General features: G+C 42.3%; 2 protein-coding genes across 14 annotated transcripts in view; both read right to left on the bottom strand.

Moving 5' to 3' along the window:
* Positions 1 to 4,193: 4,193 nt before the first annotated feature.
* Positions 4,194 to 9,379, bottom strand: LOC139555072 (putative nuclease HARBI1). 7 transcript variants are annotated; one of them, XM_071368525.1, is made up of 10 exons: positions 7,641 to 9,379; positions 7,279 to 7,349; positions 7,015 to 7,191; positions 6,863 to 6,924; positions 6,694 to 6,780; positions 6,323 to 6,606; positions 5,555 to 6,243; positions 5,370 to 5,485; positions 5,162 to 5,273; positions 4,194 to 5,067 (listed from the first exon to the last, which is right to left on the bottom strand). In XM_071368525.1, the coding sequence occupies exons 7-10, from the start codon at positions 6,024 to 6,026 to the stop codon at positions 4,697 to 4,699; spliced, it is 1,071 nt and encodes a 356-aa protein (XP_071224626.1). In that variant the 5' UTR covers positions 6,027 to 6,243; positions 6,323 to 6,606; positions 6,694 to 6,780; positions 6,863 to 6,924; positions 7,015 to 7,191; positions 7,279 to 7,349; positions 7,641 to 9,379; the 3' UTR covers positions 4,194 to 4,696. The 7 variants fall into 7 exon arrangements, with proteins under 7 accessions (XP_071224626.1, XP_071224627.1, XP_071224630.1 ...); XM_071368526.1 differs by having other exon boundaries at positions 6,323 to 6,496; positions 6,565 to 6,606; positions 7,279 to 9,379; XM_071368530.1 differs by lacking the exon at positions 5,370 to 5,485 and having other exon boundaries at positions 4,216 to 5,067; positions 6,323 to 6,496; positions 6,565 to 6,606.
* A 178-nt stretch (positions 9,380 to 9,557) lies between these two features.
* The window catches only part of LOC139555073 (tumor protein D52-like), a 29,521-nt gene continuing 19,502 nt past the window's right edge, over positions 9,558 to 19,576 (bottom strand). Inside the window, exons 2-8 of one of the 7 annotated variants that reach the window (XM_071368532.1) lie at positions 15,419 to 15,543; positions 14,349 to 14,497; positions 14,037 to 14,138; positions 13,692 to 13,718; positions 13,182 to 13,223; positions 12,372 to 12,420; positions 9,558 to 12,174 (exon numbers count right to left, since the gene is read on the bottom strand). In XM_071368532.1, the coding sequence (XP_071224633.1) occupies positions 12,037 to 12,174; positions 12,372 to 12,420; positions 13,182 to 13,223; positions 13,692 to 13,718; positions 14,037 to 14,138; positions 14,349 to 14,497; positions 15,419 to 15,543 (632 nt within the window). In that variant the 3' untranslated portion in view covers positions 9,558 to 12,036. Of the gene's footprint in view, positions 12,175 to 12,352; positions 12,421 to 13,181; positions 13,224 to 13,691; positions 13,719 to 14,036; positions 14,139 to 14,348; positions 14,498 to 15,418; positions 15,544 to 19,576 lie in introns of all 7 variants that reach the window. The other 6 variants (XM_071368536.1, XM_071368533.1, XM_071368534.1 and 3 more) reach the window with 6 other exon arrangements.

Genomic DNA, 19,576 nt, shown 5'->3' on the forward strand with positions numbered 1-19,576 from the left:
TACATAGCCAATCATCTTTTATAGCCGAATGGCTCCTGTAAAACCAATATGGATATTGTAGAAAAGGGCAAGTTGATGCTGATGCTTAAGCTATGCTGGCACACATCCAGGATGTGTAAAATGGGCCATTATTCTGCTAGAATGCTTTTTCTACGAGGACATAACCACCTGGCCTGCATGACACACATACTGTATATCTAGGCAACAACCGGCTCTCTGCCCGCTCTAGACCCAATTAGTGCTTTTTGATATATTTTTTTAAAGCTTTGCATGTAAATATGTTGTTTAGTAGGAAGCGGGTTGCTTTACACTGCAGTGACCAGGTTGTACAGTATTGGAAAAATATACTTTATCAGTGACCCACCTGAATGAATATGGTTCTATTAGTTAAAGTATACTGTGTAGAGCAGACACGGGTCAAATATATTATGTCAGATGCCTTTAAAAGGATGTTCTTGAGCTGTGCTGAACACATGAAACCAATGGAATAGTCCCAAAAGTGCAAACTCCAAGTGTGCCTTGGAGTAGGTCTAGGGAATAGGGAGAGATACGTATTTGACCCAGGTCTGTGTGTCGAGGGAAAGTCCAGATGCGTCCTAAACACGTGCCACTGACTGGTTGAAGCGTGTTGGTGCAGTCTGAATCTGAGGCTGTAGAGGGGCCCACTGCCCAGCAATCAGCGCCAGCTACCAAAGCCCCCAACCAGAGACTCATGTCGTCATAAAGGGATGGATCCCATGACAACCACAGTACATACAGTAATGTATAATAATGTAGGTTACATGGTGGTGTCAGGCACAGGAATGGGGCACCCCCTGGAGGAGGATAATATTTAGTCATGTTGGGATATGGGATTCCATTACTCTGTAGGGCCGTCTACATCTCAAACACTGTCAACTCCACACAGGACTACTTTGACTCACACAGGCCTCTGACATCACACCACCAACCTCCCATACACAACATCATTATAGCGACGTGCTACATATATGGTCTTGTATCCTCGGGGTTAGAGAGTTGGGCCAGTAACCAAAAGTTTCAAATTTTAAAATCTGTCAGATGTTGCCCTTGAGCAAGGCACTTAACCCTCTTTACTCCAGGGGTGCTGACTGACCCTGTTAAACAAGGAAAATTTATTTTATTACAGTACGCTACAGTATGTGTGAGTAACGGAGAGGCTGTGGTGTGAATTACCCCAGTCATGTCCGCAGCTAGCTAGACATATAACATATGCTGCTCTCTGTCTTTCCAAGACAGGGGGGCCATGAGCTCAAAGGTAGAAACCAGAGAGTGAGTTCTGTGAACCACTGCCCAGGGTGTAATGTGTTGTTTCTATCAGCAGCCTTCACTGTGTCTATCTGAGGCTACAGAGACCTATTAAAACATTTCAGACCCATAAATATGACCATATCCAAGTCCTGCATTCTCATATCACATCTCATATTGACATAGTTATATACCTTAATCCATCCTTGTTGCTCTGCATGCCAGGCCTAAGACAACAACCCTGTTATGATAAATACAGGCAGTCAACTAATCAAACAACAATCCCTCTCTGTTATCCTAATGATATAGCAGGGCTCAAGGGAAGGCATGGAGGTGTGTAGTTTAGTCTGTTAAACCTATGGATCAGGCTTGTGGTGGCGGATGCATTTTACATCTAGCTTAAGCTATAGGCTTTTTTTGTGTGTGTGTGTGTGTGTGTGTGTGTGTGTGTGTGTGTGTGTGTGTGTGTGTGTGTGTGTGTGTGTGTGTGTGTGTGTGTGTGTGTGTGTGTGTTTTTTTTTTCTCCTTGTGGAGCCACACAAGCAAGGAGCCTTGTGGTGGTGGTGCTTATCTGGGCTCCTCACAAGCTGAGGGCTGGTCTCTGAGGAGCTGCTGGCTGGCTGCATATGTTTAAGGCACTGGAGCAGGAAGACAGACAACAGTAGAATAGAGGAGGAGAGGAGTGGAGGCTGGATTTGGCTTCAGTGTCAGTGAGAGCCACAAGGGAAGGAGAGTGTAGTGTCTTTATGTGTGTGTTGTCACACATACAGACTCATTTTTGTAAGAACGACTAACTCACAGTATAAGGTGACTTATAAGGTCCATCTGGTTGTGGTAATTCTTCATAAGAATCACTGTGGTCCATAAAATCAATAGCTTCCCCACATGAGGCTAAAGCCCTTCTCGGTTTTAATGATGACAGACAGACAGACGAGAGGCTGTGGTGACATCATCAGAGAGTTGTTGTATCAATCTCCATAAATCCCCATATTCTCATGTTTTCATCATGTAACCTCCATTTGTGTCTTGTCCACAAATATCCATGTTTCAATGTTAGAATGTTAGGGCTCTGCACATTTAGACACCATTAAACCACCATGTCACTCTCCACAAGCACCCATGTTTGAATGTTGGATGAACGTTACGACTAAACATTTACCCTGAGACACCGTGTAGGCTACATACAGAGATTAAATTATGCACCACAACCCCATGGCTGTAGCTAAGACAATAGAATAGACAGTGGGAGAGTTGACAGTGTACGAGATGCTGTTATTGCAATCCATCAAAGAAATGACTTGCAATATGTGTTTAGACTATGTATGTCTTAAATTGTATCCTACTGCACCAATGATGTTTAACTTCCATTTTTATTACACTATTGTCCATTGAAGCTAAACATAAATGTAATGTTGATTATCTTCTCTCTCTGGGAGAATCAACACATGCTGACTGTTAACTCTTCACTGACTGACTGTATATACTGCAGTATTTTTACTCTTGAGCTGTGTGTATTATAAACTGCCATTGTAATGATTGTGATGGTTCTGACCATGTAGTGGTGCTCGTCCATTCAGCTGTTGTCGTCGTTTCCTCAGTGTAAGAACTCTCCAGGGTTGTGTTCATTGGGTACCAAATGGACTGACTACATGGGCTTGTTGAATGAGAAATTGTCCTTTTAGTTTTCCATTGCAAAATGTTTTGATACACTTTCCGTTGTGTGCCCTAATGAACATGGCCCAGGCTTCTCTGTGTTACTATAAGCTACTGGTGATCGTTCAGTAACTGATAAATAAAGATACTTTTTGGCAGCTGTTTTACTACCACCTGATATGCAAATGTGCTATGCGAGTGTGTGTATGATCTGTAGCCTAATGATATTAAATACCCATAAAGAAACGCATTCTCTCTCCCATAAAGCACCATTCTAATCCCACCACTTTAAAGGTCTTCTCAATAATTGATATGTAACATATTCCCTTTCCCAACCTGTTGAAACAAAGCAGCCATGCATCTTAAACAGTCCTATTTTTATTGCATATCCTCCTAATCGTGTCGATACAGATTAGTCTCACCTCTATAGTTCTAGATACAGCCACTAGTGCCGTATCAAAATCCTTAATGACCATGACGGTCAAACCAAACAATAGCAGATGCCATGCGGCATATCTGGGATGAAGCCAGTTACTAATGCTCCACACTGCCATCAGGTGGTCTTGGGTGGTAATACATGGTATTAAGGCCCTGTCAATGTACTGTATATTCGAGGGCAAGCGCACATCACTACAAGCGACGAGACCTGGGGCCTGTTGCACAAAACTAGGATAAGGGATTAAGCCAGGATATCTTGGTGATCCTGGCTCAATTGATCCGTAATCCGGTTGCACTAAAGATGGATAGGGGGCAGGAGGATATGTTATGGTATAAATTACCATGGAGATTTATTCTGTGGAGCTAGCCTGCTCCAGACCAGGCTAAATTCCAGGATCTATTTAATCTCATCCCTAATGTCAGTCAGCAGTCACCACAAATGGAAACCAATAGTTATTTCACTGCTCACTATACATTGTTATCACATATAACTAGACCCACTGTTATTATTTAAACGTTTGTGATCATTAATTTCAATGATTTTGGATAAAAAATGATTTTTAGATGATGTTGCTATCATTAGATAATTTACAGTTTCCCATAGACTATAAGGCTATATATAAAATGATAGAATATTAGGGCCACAGAGGGGAAAAAAACACAAGTCATAATATTGTAACCAGTTGTTTTAAAGGAGGACAGTTGTTAAAATGACAGATGTGGGGCATTTCGTGAAATTGTACTTCAGTATGGTTTCATAAACAAAGACATGCTGATGTGCCAGAATATTAAGTATCACATTGTCATAAGTATCAAAACTGTAAAAACAATATGTAGCTTTTCTGCAGAAAGAACCAGCCTCATAAATTTATGACTTTATCCTTTTTCTTCAGTGTGGCCCTAGTACTCTGTCATATAAACAAATACACATTCCATATGAATATAAAAACACAATGTGTAACATTATGTTCCTTTATTGAATAAGGACAAAACAAAGCAGGTAAACCATCAGCTCCTTTCGAAACTGAAGTCACAGTGACTCTACAAGATGGAAAGCACAGAATCCAAGCATATTATACAAAATGATACATACACATTCAAAGGTCTGTATATAACACACCCTGCATGTCTGCACACTAAAATAAATGCAGGACAAATCCATACACATCAAGTGAACAGACAAATGAATGGATGCAGTAGCCTCCCTGCAGCCTTGTATTACACACAGTATAACGCACAAACATCATAAGAGGCCAAATTCGTCAAAAAACGAACCCAAAAAAACCCAAATTCCTCTGCCACCGCAGGACATATTTAACCAAAATTGAAAGCACACATACTAACTAAAATAATTCAACACATATTGGTCCCTCAGCAGCCGACCACTGTCGTCATCAGGGAAGATTGCCGGATTGTCCCAGTCCATGGCTGGTGGCACTCTGGGGGCCCTCTCCTTCCTCAGGCAGGCCACATTGTGGAGGACAGCACAAGCCACAGTAATATCACATGCCCTAACAGGGCTGACCCTTAATTTGTGAAGGCAGTGAAAGCGTGCCTTCAGGAGGCCAAAGGTCATTTCAACTCTGGCCCTGGTCCTGGCATGGGCATGGTTGTAGGCCTGCTGTGCTTCCTGGGGGTCTGTGAAAGGTGTCAGGAGAAAAGGCTGGCAGCCATACCCCCTGTCTCCCAGCAACACACCAGAGAATTCACCTGTCAACACAAAATCTCATCATTACTACCTCATAAACACAGTGATATTCTTGACACAGCCATGATGGTTATAAATAGGGGTTGTGTGGCTTACCTTGTGATAGGCACTGATAGATTTCAGAGGCCCGAAAGATTCTGGAGTCATGGACTGAGCCAGGCCATTTTGCCACAACATTGCTGATCACACAGTCAGCATTGCAGACCATCTGAAATCATAAGATGAGGAATATTACACCAATCAATGCACATCACTGGCAATGCAGAGTGTTCGTCAATGGACAATATCAAAAAGTTATGTTCACCTGAACATTAATGCTGTGAAAGGATTTCCTATTCACAAAATCGGCCTCATGGGCACCTGAGGGGGCTTTTATCCTTATGTGTGTGCAGTCCACTGCACCAATGACATTGGGGAAACCTGTCACACAAAGTAATGAGTATCCTACTATGTGTTAACAGTTGTCCTGTAATTTGTAGATCCTCTTACCTGCAATCCTATAGAACTCCTCTTTGATGTCACAGAGTCTTCTGTGGCCAGGGAAGGAGATGAAGACATCTGCTAATGCTTTGATAGCCAGACACACACTCCTTATTGTGCGGCAAATTGTGGCCTTGTTCAGCTGTTCTGCATCCCCCACTGAGTACAGGAAGGCTCCACTAGCAAAAAAGTGCAAGGCCACACAAACCATTTGCTCCACACTCAGTGCATGGCTCCGTGCAGTGCGGTGCTTAATCCTGGGACCCAGTAGTCTGCATAGATACCTGATGCCATCTGCAGAAAACCTGTATCTTTCATATAGATGGTCATCAGGGAAGGCCAGTGGGTCCAACCGGTCCCTGAAGACCCTTTCTCGCCTGAAGGCTCTCCTCAGCACAAGTGCTTCTTCATCCACCACATCTCGCACGAATGGGCATGCCATTGTCAGAGCAGAAAGGAACACACAATTTTGGGCCTTCATATAGGCTAGTGGCCACACCTGGTGCTGGGGGGGTGGGCAAAAGAGGGCGATGCCTTATAACGATGACTTGGTTGTACTGATTGCTGGGAAAATAAAAAAAACCTTAGAAAGATGCCACCGTCCTGTGTGCTCACAATAAGAGCTCATATGTCATGGCTCACTTGACTTTACGAGAATATACCAAATTTTTATTTTGAGCTGTGTCATCTTCTTGGAGCTGGGGGAGGAAAGAAAAATAATGATTAATACATTTGTGTTACAGTTAGCATACAGTGTACATTGAAGGCATATCTCACCTCCCTCTCAAGTTTTTTTATTTCAAGGTCCAGTTTCCTAATTGTCCTCTTTTTTATTTCGGACTCCAGTGCAAGATTTTCCATCTTTTTCTTCTTGTACTGAATGTCTATGTCTGCCAGTTCTATTTGGCGCCGGAGGTGGTTGCCATACAACTTTCTGATAGCTTGTGAGCTCTGTGAACACAATACAATTAGCGCAGCTGGAATTTGGCAGGATGTGGTGTCCTTTTATTAATACGCACTATGTTGCCAGGCTGGTTTTCCCACTGTATAGCATCTGGGTCCTGTAAAAGAAATTAGATTTTTTGATTTTGATGAGGACTCCTCACCATTGTAGAGTAAATAGTACTTTCACAGTCTTAACATGATACCTCATGCCTTCTGGAATCCAGAGAGATGGTCTCCTCCTCATCATCGTCTCCATCATGTGCTGTTGCTGCTGCACTGGGGCCTTCACCCTATCACATTTAATCGGATTCATATTGAAGCTAGTAGACAAGACATGCCAGGCCTACAGTATGCCTTTGATGGAGTACTCACTGGATCAGCATCGTCTGGTGCTTGTGCTGGTGGCTCTAACAGGAACACAGTGCTGCCAGACACTGCAAGGCAATAGGTAAACCAAAGTCAGACAGTCCAAATTGATTCAATATGAATGTGGTTGTATCCCATGTAGAGATGGAAGGACATACCTTGAATGAAGCGGGTGGCATCTTGGGAGGAACCTATGCTCGTCTCTTTCCCCCCAGGGATCCCCTCTAAGACGGGCCTGCCTTTATTTAGCTCCAAGGCCATGTCCTCTGCTGGGGTAAGGTCAGCCTTTGGTGACCCACCACCCGTGCCTTGTCTGTGGGTATTCTTTTTCACTGCTAAAACAGTACAGACAATGTGTGAGCAGGCACCTTCTGGGTACAATATATGCTTGTGCTTTGTTAAATATTAGTCAGGGACCATACCATTCTGCAGAATGTTCTTGTATTTGATTTTGACCTGCTGCCATGTCCGTTTTGGCCCGTTCATGTTTAATCTACACACACACACACACACACACACACATTTAATGGAGTCACACTGCAAAAAATTACTTGGTATTTTTGTCTTGTTTTCAGTAAAAATATCAAAAAATGTATCATAGCTTTATACAGTGTGATGGAGTTACTTTACACAATTTCACTCATATCTGCAGTGCATTTCAATTAAAAATTTAACCGTTTCATAATTACAGTACAACTGCATTTTTGGAGATGTGAATTAAATATTTGAATTGTAATTGTGATGTTTCAGCGGAGCGGTGAGTGTGTAATTGTGCACTATTTACGCATTCAGGCGGTCTGCAATACTTTGCCACGCTTTTTCTCTTTGCTTTATCACTGTGGCGGTGTTGCCTTTCTTCTTAATTATATCTTTTACCTCCTCGTATGCCTCCATGAGGATTTGTGCTTCCGACGGGGAAAAGTACGCGGCTCTAGTTGCCATGGTAAATCAGTTAATCTGTGATCTGTGGCGGGGTCTATTTGAGTGAGCCGTGAGCGCGCACCTATCCAGGATTGGTTTCACCTGGCTTAATGAATCCGTGTCTGCTCATCCTGGCTTGGTCTTTGTGCAACCAATTAAGCCTGGACGCACATGTTTTGGCTTCATTGAGCTCAGCTGAGTCATTTATCCCGGATGTCTTAATTCTACTTTTGTGCAACAGGCCCCAGGTCGTTTGCTGCCGAATAAAAGACACAAATAAAAGTAAATAAACAACTTGTGCAGACAAAGCATCATCCTCATTTTAATTATTACTTTTTCAATTGAACCTTTAACTAGGCAAGCCAGTTAAGAATGTGTTCTTATTTACAATGACGGCCTACACGGGCCAAACCCGGACGATGCTGGGCCAATTGTGTGCTGCACTATGTGACTCCCAATCACGGCCGGATATAATGCAGCCTGGATTCGAACCAGAGCCTGCAGTGACGCCTCTTGCACTGAGATGCAGTGTCTTAGACCGCCGCGCTGGTTTTTGTTATTGTAGCAGGCCAAAACAAGTGAAGTACACAATCATTCAACTGATGCTCTGTAAAACGCCAGGAAGAGACCCACATTCATGATCTTAAGTGACCCTCACCCAATCAGTAATAATGGCTCTCTCACCCAATCACTAAACAGAGACAATGCATTGTAAATGACTTGCGCATTACCGTTACAGCTAATATACGAGTGAAAACGTAATAAAAGAGATTCTAAAACATTTTTGACCCACAACATATGAAAATAGTGGATATAGTCTTATCACAATTATAATTTTAAAATGACAGTTCAAAATGTTTGAAGGTTGCAGGTGTCTGTCATGACACAATAAAGTGGCTACGGCCACCAAAGATTCAGACTTCCAACACCTAAACCATCCCAGGCAGGAACTCCTAAAACTAAGGGTCCTGTTCTGTTATTATTTATAATGCCGTCCGAAAGTCAGACCAGACTGGAATGTTATGACAAATCCAATCAACCAAAGTCTCAAATTAGGGGCAGGCTGCTTTGTTAATGGGAATGTCCCACATTCCTCCAGGCAGCCATTAAAGTGATGCAGGAGTGCCGAGTATTGACTCTGAAGTTCCAGAACAGTACTCCCAGTAATCAAGCGTCTCTAGAAGGTTATAGAATTACCAAGCAGGTTCCGTAACCCCAGACAAAGAGAGTGAAGCTCCAACATGAAAAACAAAAGCTGCTCCAAAGAATGTCACTATAGCAATGATTAGTGTAACAACAACAAAAAAGCATCAAGTACTAGAATATATCATCTGTAACCACTGAACTATACCGGCAGGTGACACGCTGCTCTAGGCATGTTACTCCTCATTACAATAAGCATATTTACATGTCTACATACAATACAAAAAAGTCTATTTCTAAATGTACCAAGGGAATATCTATAATCTATGTAGCTATTGGCACACCTGTCCACCTCCTGAAACCTGCCCTGCATAACAGTGAGAAACATCTTTGTATGAAACAGTGACATGACTATTTTTACCTCTGCCTCTTACAGTGTGATACCAGAGTGGATATAAGGAACCCCCATGATGCTTTGGTACAGACAAATGTCATAATAAATGGATAGGAAATGTATTCTCTTCTCATGCCTCTTAAAATGTTGAAAAACATAATAAAAATACATTTGAAAGTTTGTGAGGAATGCTGAAGGAGACAAGACAGGGCACTGTTCAAGTGCATTCTTGTTAAATAACAGTTTTACTTTTTTTTTTTCTTCTTTTTTTAGAGATGTCAGCATTCCAATTAGAGACCAGACCAGTGCCAGGGTGGCTGTTGAAGGCCTACTCTCTGGCAGTTTACCAGAATACTTTTGATCACAGAGTTCCTGACAAACTATTTCTGCCCACAATGAAGAGGTGGGAAACCACCTTTCTGTGAAATAGGTCATGACTAAACAGAAAAGTCAACAGCCTACTGCCCTAGCAGTTGGGCTAAATGGGGACAAAGGATCTACAGTAACTTCTCGCTGGAAGACATTTTATTAGCCATAATGTGTTCTTAAATGGTGGAACCAGGACTTTTCTTACAGAAGTTTATTTCCACAATGAATCCATGCCATGATATGGCCAGTCGTCTTCCAGTAGGGGAGGACTTGCATTGGGCATTTAAACCAAATATTCACTAGTGTCCTAAAATGTACGTACAGTGCCTATAGAAGGTCAACACTCCCCATTAAATGTTTTTCCTACAGATCTACACAACCTACTCCACATTTTCAACGTGAAAGAAAGTTATAGAACATTTTACAAAAAAAAAGACAAATAACAGATATCATAATTGGATAAGTCTCTCTATCCTGAGTTAATACTTGGTGGATGCACCTTTGGCAGCAATTACATCTGTGACTCATTTCCATTAAGGTTCTACCAAGTTGGCACAACTTTTAGGGCAACATATATCCATCGTTTTTGTCAACATTGCTCAGGCTCAGTAAATTTGGTTGGGGATCATTGGTGGACAGTGATATTTAAACCTTGCCTCTGATTTTTTGAAGCAGATTTAACTCTGGACAGACTAGACCACTCAGGAACACCTCTTAGAAAGACTTCTGTTGAAAAACGTTCAAGGATGTGTAGACTTTCTTTAGGCACTGTATGTATCATCCTAGTGTGGTCAAGAGTAAACATTTAGCAGGATTCTGCATCGCACTCTTTCATACCTCAAGATGTTCAGAAGAGAAAAACATTCCCTCATAGAAAGTCAACTGTTAAAAATGGATTACCATACCACATACACTGTAGAGAAATTAAAATACCAACACGGGAGGAAATCTAGTTATTAGTCTAGGTCAAGAATAGTATATTTCCAATTTAAGGAAAATTGTACATCTTTATGAAAAGGTAAACAATGAAAATCACTTTGTAACAAAAACAACTACCATCCATATATCATTCAACAGTAGAGAAGTACACAGGATCCAGTGACTATCCTGCTGTTTCAGCATACCAAGCAGAGAGAAGTACATAGGATCCAGTGACTATCCTGCTGTTTCAGCATACCAAGCAGAGAGAAGTACACAGGATCCAGTGACTATCCTGCTGTTTCAGCATACCAAGCAGAGAGAAGTACACAGGATCCAGTGACTATCCTGCTGTTTCAGCATACCAAGCAGAGAGAAGTACACAGGATCCAGTGACTATCCTGCTGTTTCAGCATACCAAGCAGAGAGAAGTACACAGGATCCAGTGACTATCCTGCTGTTTCAGCATACCAAGCAGAGAGAAGTACACAGGATCCAGTGACTATCCTGCTGTTTCAGCATACCAAGCAGAGAGAAGTACACAGGATCCAGTGACTATCCTGCTGTTTCAGCATACCAAGCAGAGAGAAGCCAGTGAGACAAGTGCCCTAATACGGACTTTGGCCCACCATGCTGTGAGGCTTTGAGTGATGTAAATTGCACTGACCTGAGGGTCAAGGCCAGCCGACACCATTATAACCAATCAGGCATCTGCGACTATCATTACACACTGATCTGGATGCATTGGCCCACCCTCTCTGATATCAGAGTTAAGCACTATGAACTGCTCAGAGGTCAGATTTAGACCACCCCCATTTGGTTAAGCTGTGAGAGGAGTGTGTGAGCTACACAGATCTGGTATTAACTCTACTCAGCTGTGCTCTACACCACATTACTGGTGCTATTGGTGAGAGTAATAAATGACAGAGAAAGCCTCTTCAGTGTTGGAATAGAAATGACATCCTAGAGTATTACAGTGATTGGAGTACATCAAAAGAAAAGAAAAAACAAATGCCTGTTAGTCCTCAAAGTTATGGAAAGATATGGGCCTGTGTGAACCAATTGGTTTTGTGCCATCACAACTTCACTTGCTGTGACATACAGTTTCTCATTAAGTGTAATGTATATTATTCTACTTGTGCAGGTTCCTCAACCATGGACATTAGAATAGAAACATACAGTCGTACAAACCTACAAGTGTTACGGTGTCACAATATTTTCATAATATATATATTTTTTAATTTAAAAGTTCCTGGGGAAACTTATTTTTATTTTTTGGTTGTTGGTTCTGTTTTGTGCTATAGGGTTGTAAAGAGGGAGCTGAAGAAGGGAGGAGGTGAGAGAACAGAAAGAGGGGAGACAGAAGGAGAAAGAGGGTATGGTTCTAGCTAATGTCACCCTGGCTAGGGGTCAGAGGTGAAAGGTCAGGCTGGTCTCAGTGGGGCTGTTCTTCCTGGGTGGCGATGGGTGTGGCCTCTGGCCGTTTCTCTACGGGAACAGAAGGGTCAGACGTCGCTGTAGAGGTCAACACATCGCCAAAGTCATCCTGAGATGCCGTCGGGCTCATCTTGACCTGCAGGTGGTGGAGGAAGAGATATAGATGTTGAATGAGTGAATTAATAAATGAAGACAAACAAATTCATTAATATTTATCATCTGTTGTGTTTTGATGAATTTCTCCCCAAATATTCAAAGATAAATATTTTAGGGCTCCTCTAAATGTACTGAGAAGTGATTAAGTTCTTACTCACTCCTCTTCTCATCTTTTACCTTTAAAGTCTCGACTTTCTCCTCAAACGACTTAAAGGTGGGTGTGTTCCTGTGAAGAGGGACACGGGATGTGAGTAGAGCAGGACGAAGAGGAGTGATATTGCAGAGACTAGTGTGTGGTGTCTGAAATGGCACCCTATTCCCTATTTAGTGCACTACTTTTGACCAGGGCCCATAGTTGTACCCTATATAGGGAATAGGGTGCCATTTTGTACACAGCCTAACAGACACCCGACTTCCATATCCAGAGGACTGTGGGAAAGCAGAGGTGGGAGGTCAGGGAAGAAAGCAGAGGTGGGAGGTTGGGATACTTAAAAGGAGACACATTTATCATCATTGTTTTCATAAGGAACGTTATCCGACAACCCATCCAGACAGGGTTCAGTTAACTGTAGATGATTCCAGTCTCTTCTATTCACAGATCATATAGACTATTTATTGTCCAGAGGGTAAAAACACTAAGGATACAAGAACGGGGATAAGGAAATAACGTTTGTGTCAGAAATACACCTCAGTCCCTATAAACTAGAGGGGTGTTGGCAGTCGCTTCTCAACCAACAGATGTATGCTCTTCATTTGATCACTCTTGTTGCTGGGAATTTTCCTGCACAGTGGGAAATGCAAACTTATATTGTATTTGAGGTTTAAAATAGCTTCTAATGTTTGTAATTTCCATTTTAAAATGTCAGAACTCAAGCCAGTTTTTCCTCAAGTCGGCAAAGCTGCGAGACACTATTGTAAAAGGTGCTACAGAGGAGTAGAGGGTTCCAGCAAGCCGCGGTTTGGTTGTTAATGTGCGTGTTCCCTTACCTCATCACAGGCATACTAGCAGAATGCTGTAGGGAGCGTATGCTATCCGACAGCATTAAAAAAAGAGAGATAGGGGGTTAGTAAAGAAAGAGAGTGCCCCAGTGTGGAGAGGTAGAGACACATATTCCTTCATTCATCCTTTATTTCCTACATTCATCCATGCATCATTCAATCCAAGTTAAATTGACGAGTGACTAAGAGTATGTTGAGGTGAAAACACGCTTCAGTTACCATAGTCATTTATGGCAATGTAGACCTACTATACACAGACAGTCATGCAATCACAAGAAGCATTTGAATGAATCCTCACAGATCTCACACAGAACCAAATCCCCCTAGCACAGAAGAACCCATGCAGTACAGTGACAGAGTGGAGAAATAGATATGAACTCTACTAGCAGCCAGGGGTTAACACTCAGCAAGACGACCTACAGAGTAATGATCTAAATAGCATCTAAAATGACTTAGTATGGATGAACTAACTAACGGCACCAGCAGGGACAGTCTTACCCAAAATAATTGGAAATAGATTGCAATCTGTAAAGGGCAAGTATTGTGTTAAAGACATGTACAGACAATGAACAATACATTTCCCATGATAAGACAAGCATGTGTATTCTCCCTGCCTGCCACTTCAGTCCCCACTCTACTTGATAGAATACACTACAAAACTTCAGGTCTATGCTTAGCTCTGTGGTAAAAAAAAGAGCCCGTCTTTGTCTGCTTCCAAAATGGCGCCCTATTCACTACACGGTGCAGTACTTTTGACCAGAGCTCATTGGGACCTGGTCAAAAGTACTGCACTATATAGGGAATGGGGTGTCGTTTCAGACGCAGACTATGCGTGTGCCTCACCTGACGTCCTCAAACTTCCTGCTGATGGCCGAGCCCATGCTGGTGAAGGCTGCCGTGGCCTTCTGACCAGCTACGGACAGGCCCTCTGACGTCTTCTTGTAGCTGTTAGGAGAGAGAGAGAGGGAGAGCAATACGGAATAAGAAAAAATATGAGAGAAAATAGACAGAGAATGTACACATTCCCCCTCTGACTAGTCAGCATGTGAGAGCTGACTCTGCAGAATAGTGTGCGTGCTCACACCTGCATGTGTGTGTATGCCTGTGTATAAGTGTTACGTATGTGTGCGTCCCTGTGTGTGTACAGCCACGTACGCAGTAGAGGTGGTGACCTCCTGCCAGCTCTTGCTGATGTTCTGTTTGAGCTCGTTGAGAGGAGTGATGCCCAGCTTCCTCTTGATGTCTGCCACCTGCTTCTCCTTAGCTGCCAGCACCTGAGACAGAGTCACGACCTCATCCTCCAACTGAGAGAGACAGACATGACACGGAGAGACAGACATGACACGGAGAGACAGACATGACACAGAGAGACAGACATGACACAGAGAGACAGACATGACACAGAGAGACAGACATGACACAGAGAGACAGACATGACACAGAGAGACAGACATGACACAGAGAGACAGACATGACACAGAGAGACAGACATGACACAGAGAGACAGACATGACACAGAGAGACAGACATGACACAGAGAGACAGACATGACACAGAGAGACAGACATGACACAGAGAGACAGACATGACACAGAGAGACAGACATGACACAGAGAGACAGACATGACACAGAGAGACAGACATGACACAGAGAGACAGACATGACACAGAGAGATGGAGACACACATGTTGAGGACAGAGACGGCGCGAGACACAGGGTGTAGGGGTGAGAGACACAGGGTGTAGGGGTGAGAAACACAGGGTGTAGGGGTGAGAAACACAGGGTGTAGGGGAGAGAAACACAGGGTGTAGGGGTGAGAAACACAGGGTGTAGGGGTGAGAAACACAGGGTGTAGGGGTGAGAAACACAGGGTGTAGGGGTGAGAAACACAGGGTGTAGGGGTGAGAAACACAGGGTGTAGGGGTGAGAAACACAGGGTGTAGGGGTGAGAAACACAGGGTGTAGGGGTGAGAAACACAGGGTGTAGGGGTGAGAAACACAGGGTGTAGGGGTGAGAAACACAGGGTGTAGGGGTGAGAAACACAGGGTGTAGGGTTGGGTAGTATTGACTGAAACAAATGTAATTTTTAAACGTTTTCTTCCCCCCCAGAACCAAAATTCTGTAATTCGTACAACAGAGTTTTTGTTATACATTATAACACTGGAAGTATCTACATTCTTATAATACCTAGACCTCTGACTTGAGCCGGGGTTCCTGACTTACCTTGAGCAGTTCATCTCGTAGCTCCTCCTGTTCCTCCTCTGTCAGGGTGGGGACGGAAGGGGACACGGTCACTGACATCACTGCATCCTCCCCTACCTCTGTGATAGAGTCTGGTCTCACAGCACCTGGAGAGATGTAGTGGGAGGGGAGGAAAGAGGGAGGAGATGGAGAGACAGGGAGAGTAAAAAAGAGAGTTAAGAGAGACATCCTCAGAGTTTCTGATCCTAAAAGGCTTGAGAGGATACAGCAGGTGTTCAATGATAGCTGTCAACTTAGTAGTGTTTCTCCTGCTGGAGTGGAGGAAGAAAAGACAGTCCAGTGTCCACGGGCGGTGGAGGGGGGACCAGCTAGATTAAGAGATAGCCTTTGAAGGGCAGGTGTCAAACACACACAATATTGTGGTCTCACTTCTTTGATGTTGGACTCTCAGCCTTGAGCAGGCCAGTCAGCCACAGCTCTACCCTGTAGGAATTGAAGAGTTTATTTCCAAAACACTATGTTTATTCATAGATTTAAGATGTGTAGGATTTTTAGTTTAACGCTATATAATACCCATTGTTAAGCTGGAATGGAATATGTTCGTATCCTGTATATTTGACTGTCATATCCTCATATCCTGTCATATCCTCGACTTCGGCGATGTCATCTACAAAATAGCTTCCAATACTCTACTCAGCAAACTAGATGCAGTTTATCGTAGTGCCACCCGTTTTGTTACTAAAACACCTTATACCACCCACCACTGCGACCTGTATGCTCTAGTCGGCTGGCCCTCGCTACATATTCGTTGCCAGACCCACTGGCTCCAGGTCATCTATAAGTCTATGCTAGGTAAAGCTTCGCCTTATCTCAGTTCACTGGTCACGATATCAACACCCACCCGTAGCACGCACTCCACCAGGTATATCTCACTGATCATCCCAAAAGCCAACACCTCATTTGGCCGCCTGTCCTTCCAGTTCTCTGCTGCCAGTGACTGGAATGAATTGCAAAAATCGCTGAAGTTGGAGACTTTTATTTCCCTCACCAACTTTAAACATCTGCTATCTGAGCAGCTAACCGATCGCTGCAGCTGTACATAGTCCATCTGTAAACAACCCACCCAATTTACCTACCTCATCCCCTTACTGTTTTTATTCATTTTTCTGCTCTTTTGCACACCAGTATCTCTACTTGCTCATGATCATCTGATGATTTATCACTCCAGTGTTAATCTGCTAAATTGTAATTATTCGCTCCTATGGCCTATTTATTGCCTACCTCATGCCTTTTGCACACAATATATATAGACTCATTGTTTTTTTTCCTACTGTGTTATTGACTTGTTTATTGTTTACTCCATGTGTAACTCTGTGTTGTTGTCTGTTCACACTGCTATGCTTTATCTTGGCCAGGTCGCAGTTGTAAATGAGAACTTGTTCTCAACTAGCCTACCTGGTTAAATAAAGGTGTTCTCAACTAGCCTACCTGGTTAAATAAAGGTGTTCTCAACTAGCCTACCTGGTTAAATAAAGGTGTTCTCAACTAGCCTACCTGGTTAAATAAAGGTGTTCTCAACTAGCCTACCTGGTTAAATAAAGGTGTTCTCAACTAGCCTACCTGGTTAAATAAAGGTGTTCTCAACTAGCCTACCTGGTTAAATAAAGGTGTTCTCAACTAGCCTACCTGGTTAAATAAAGGTGTTCTCAACTAGCCTACCTGGTTAAATAAAGGTGTTCTCAACTAGCCTACCTGGTTAAATAAAGGTGTTCTCAACTAGCCTACCTGGTTAAATAAAGGTGTTCTCAACTAGCCTACCTGGTTAAATAAAGGTGTTCTCAACTAGCCTACCTGGTTAAATAAAGGTGTTCTCAACTAGCCTACCTGGTTAAATAAAGGTGTTCTCAACTAGCCTACCTGGTTAAATAAAGGTGTTCTCAACTAGCCTACCTGGTTAAATAAAGGTGTTCTCAACTAGCCTACCTGGTTAAATAAAGGTGTTCTCAACTAGCCTACCTGGTTAAATAAAGGTGTTCTCAACTAGCCTACCTGGTTAAATAAAGGTGTTCTCAACTAGCCTACCTGGTTAAATAAAGGTGTTCTCAACTAGCCTACCTGGTTAAATAAAGGTGTTCTCAACTAGCCTACCTGGTTAAATAAAGGTGTTCTCAACTAGCCTACCTGGTTAAATAAAGGTGAAATAAAAATACAAATAAAATAAATAAAAAATATGCGGTTGTCTGTGGATAAGAGAATCTGCTAAACATAGATGTTTTACATACAGATCATGTTACTGTATTCAATCAAATAAAAACAAAATAAATAAATATATATATATTGATGTCACAAATGTACCATTTGTACAGTTCTTTAATAAACATTTAATTATATTTGACTGTGTAAAACCTAGCAGTACTAGTTATTTCTCTGAGAGTGAGGCGGATATAGCATTTTGCCCCAAACAATTATTATTTGTCTCTCAGAAATGAAACCATCAAGTGATAGAGATGTATTTGTTAAAAATCTGTCATTGAACAAACGCCATGCCATGATTAGATAGATTGGGGTGGTTCTTCACTCATCATTTATTTAAAACAATAAAAGCAAACGTACCAATATTTCAGAAAATGTATATATAGTGTTTTGGAATGAAACTCTTCAATTGTAACATGAATAACAGCTGAACCTTCTGGATGGAGACGTTGAGATTTTTCAGCAGGAGAGGAACAGCCATGTAAGAGAAAGTGGGGTAGTTCAGAAAAAGGCCGTCAGTGGAATAAAAACTCCAATAACTGATCCCTAGCAGCAACAAAGAACCATGTTATGAAAAATGTGGATATTTTCAAATCTCTCTTTTTGGGGGGAATGTGCATACCACATCAAGAGTTACTATCTAAACATCATGTCATCACTCAGTCTTTCAATTATACTTCCTACTTTATAATGATTCATCAAGTCTATAAAAAAAAGAATCAAAACGCTCATGGTTCTTGCTCTGTAAGATTCACTCTAATTACTAGTTAACCAGTATTAGTGCACATATTAGTTAAATCAATTTCACATGCTGCTGATGCAGTCCTAACTTTCTCTGATTGGAGAAAAGGAGTTTTGGCCGATGCAGCACGAATCATGGGTGTTCATTGTGATCTGGTTTTGACCCTGGGAACGGATGGTCCTGTAATTGATTATTATTAGAGATAACTGTTGTGGTTACAGTAGTTCAGATACAGAATTGCAGCTGACATGGCTCTATGGATGTTACCTGTATGGACGACAGTTGACTGCATCAGTAGCCTGTTTTAGATAACCCCTTTTCTTCATGCTTACATGAATGGCTAAAGAAGCGACTTGATACTAAACCAGTGGTGTATCGGACTTAAGAGATTGAATGACTTTCTGGTCCTTGGTGCTTGTTGACCACATTAAGGCTTCAGGATTAGGAAGACCATGATGCGATATCTTCTTTGACTTGAACAATTAGCTCCTGGGTAAGGGACAGTCTGTGTTGGAAATAAGAAACAACCGAGTGAGTTTGCTCAGCGAACAGGCATCACACCAAGAGAATACAGAGAAGACTGGCTTGGCCTCACGAGGAATTATGAACCAGTAGAAGCTTGCTCTTCAATGTTGCTCAAATTACCATCAATCTAACAGAAAGGTACCCAACTCTGAACATCAAATAATATTTCTATGAGATAAATTGTGTAGAAATGCTCGACACATATTCACTCAACTCTTCTTGACCTTTCCCTTTCGATTGTTTCCCTCCCTCCCCTTGACGACGAGGCAGTGCCACTCCGGTGTCTGCGGTCCAGGTAGCCATACTGCTGACAGGTCTGTGTAATCTATACCACCATCCCAAACCACGAGGACTTCTACCTTATATGGGTTCGAACAGGGGTGTCAAACTCATTTTGCCCACGATGTGGCAGCAACTATAAAGATTAGCCTACATCACACAAAACGCTGATTGTTTTTGCTCCAATGCAATGTATAGGTACTCTGTATTCACAGCCAAAAAATAAAGGTCACTACTTTAAATGAGGCACGTCTGTTGAGAACTGAGGTTAATCCCATCAGAATGGCAGCGTATAATTAGCCTGTTAGTATAACAAGCCAAAAGGTTTTTTTAATTGTTAAATTAAGTCATTGAACCTCTCTATATATTTCTTTACAGTG

Source organism: Salvelinus alpinus, chromosome 26, assembly GCF_045679555.1.
Source record: "Salvelinus alpinus chromosome 26, SLU_Salpinus.1, whole genome shotgun sequence".
Lineage (NCBI taxonomy): Eukaryota > Metazoa > Chordata > Actinopteri > Salmoniformes > Salmonidae > Salvelinus > Salvelinus alpinus.

Coding starts and splice junctions, on each gene's coding strand:
- LOC139555072 (XM_071368525.1), bottom strand. CDS start 6,026: ATGAAGGCCCAAAATTGTGTGTTCCTTTCTGCTCTGACAATGGCATGC. Junction 5,274..5,369: donor TTCACAGCATTAATGTTCAG/GTGAACATAACT, acceptor TTATGATTTCAG/ATGGTCTGCAATGCTGACTG. Junction 5,068..5,161: donor CTATCAGTGCCTATCACAAG/GTAAGCCACACA, acceptor TTGTGTTGACAG/GTGAATTCTCTGGTGTGTTG.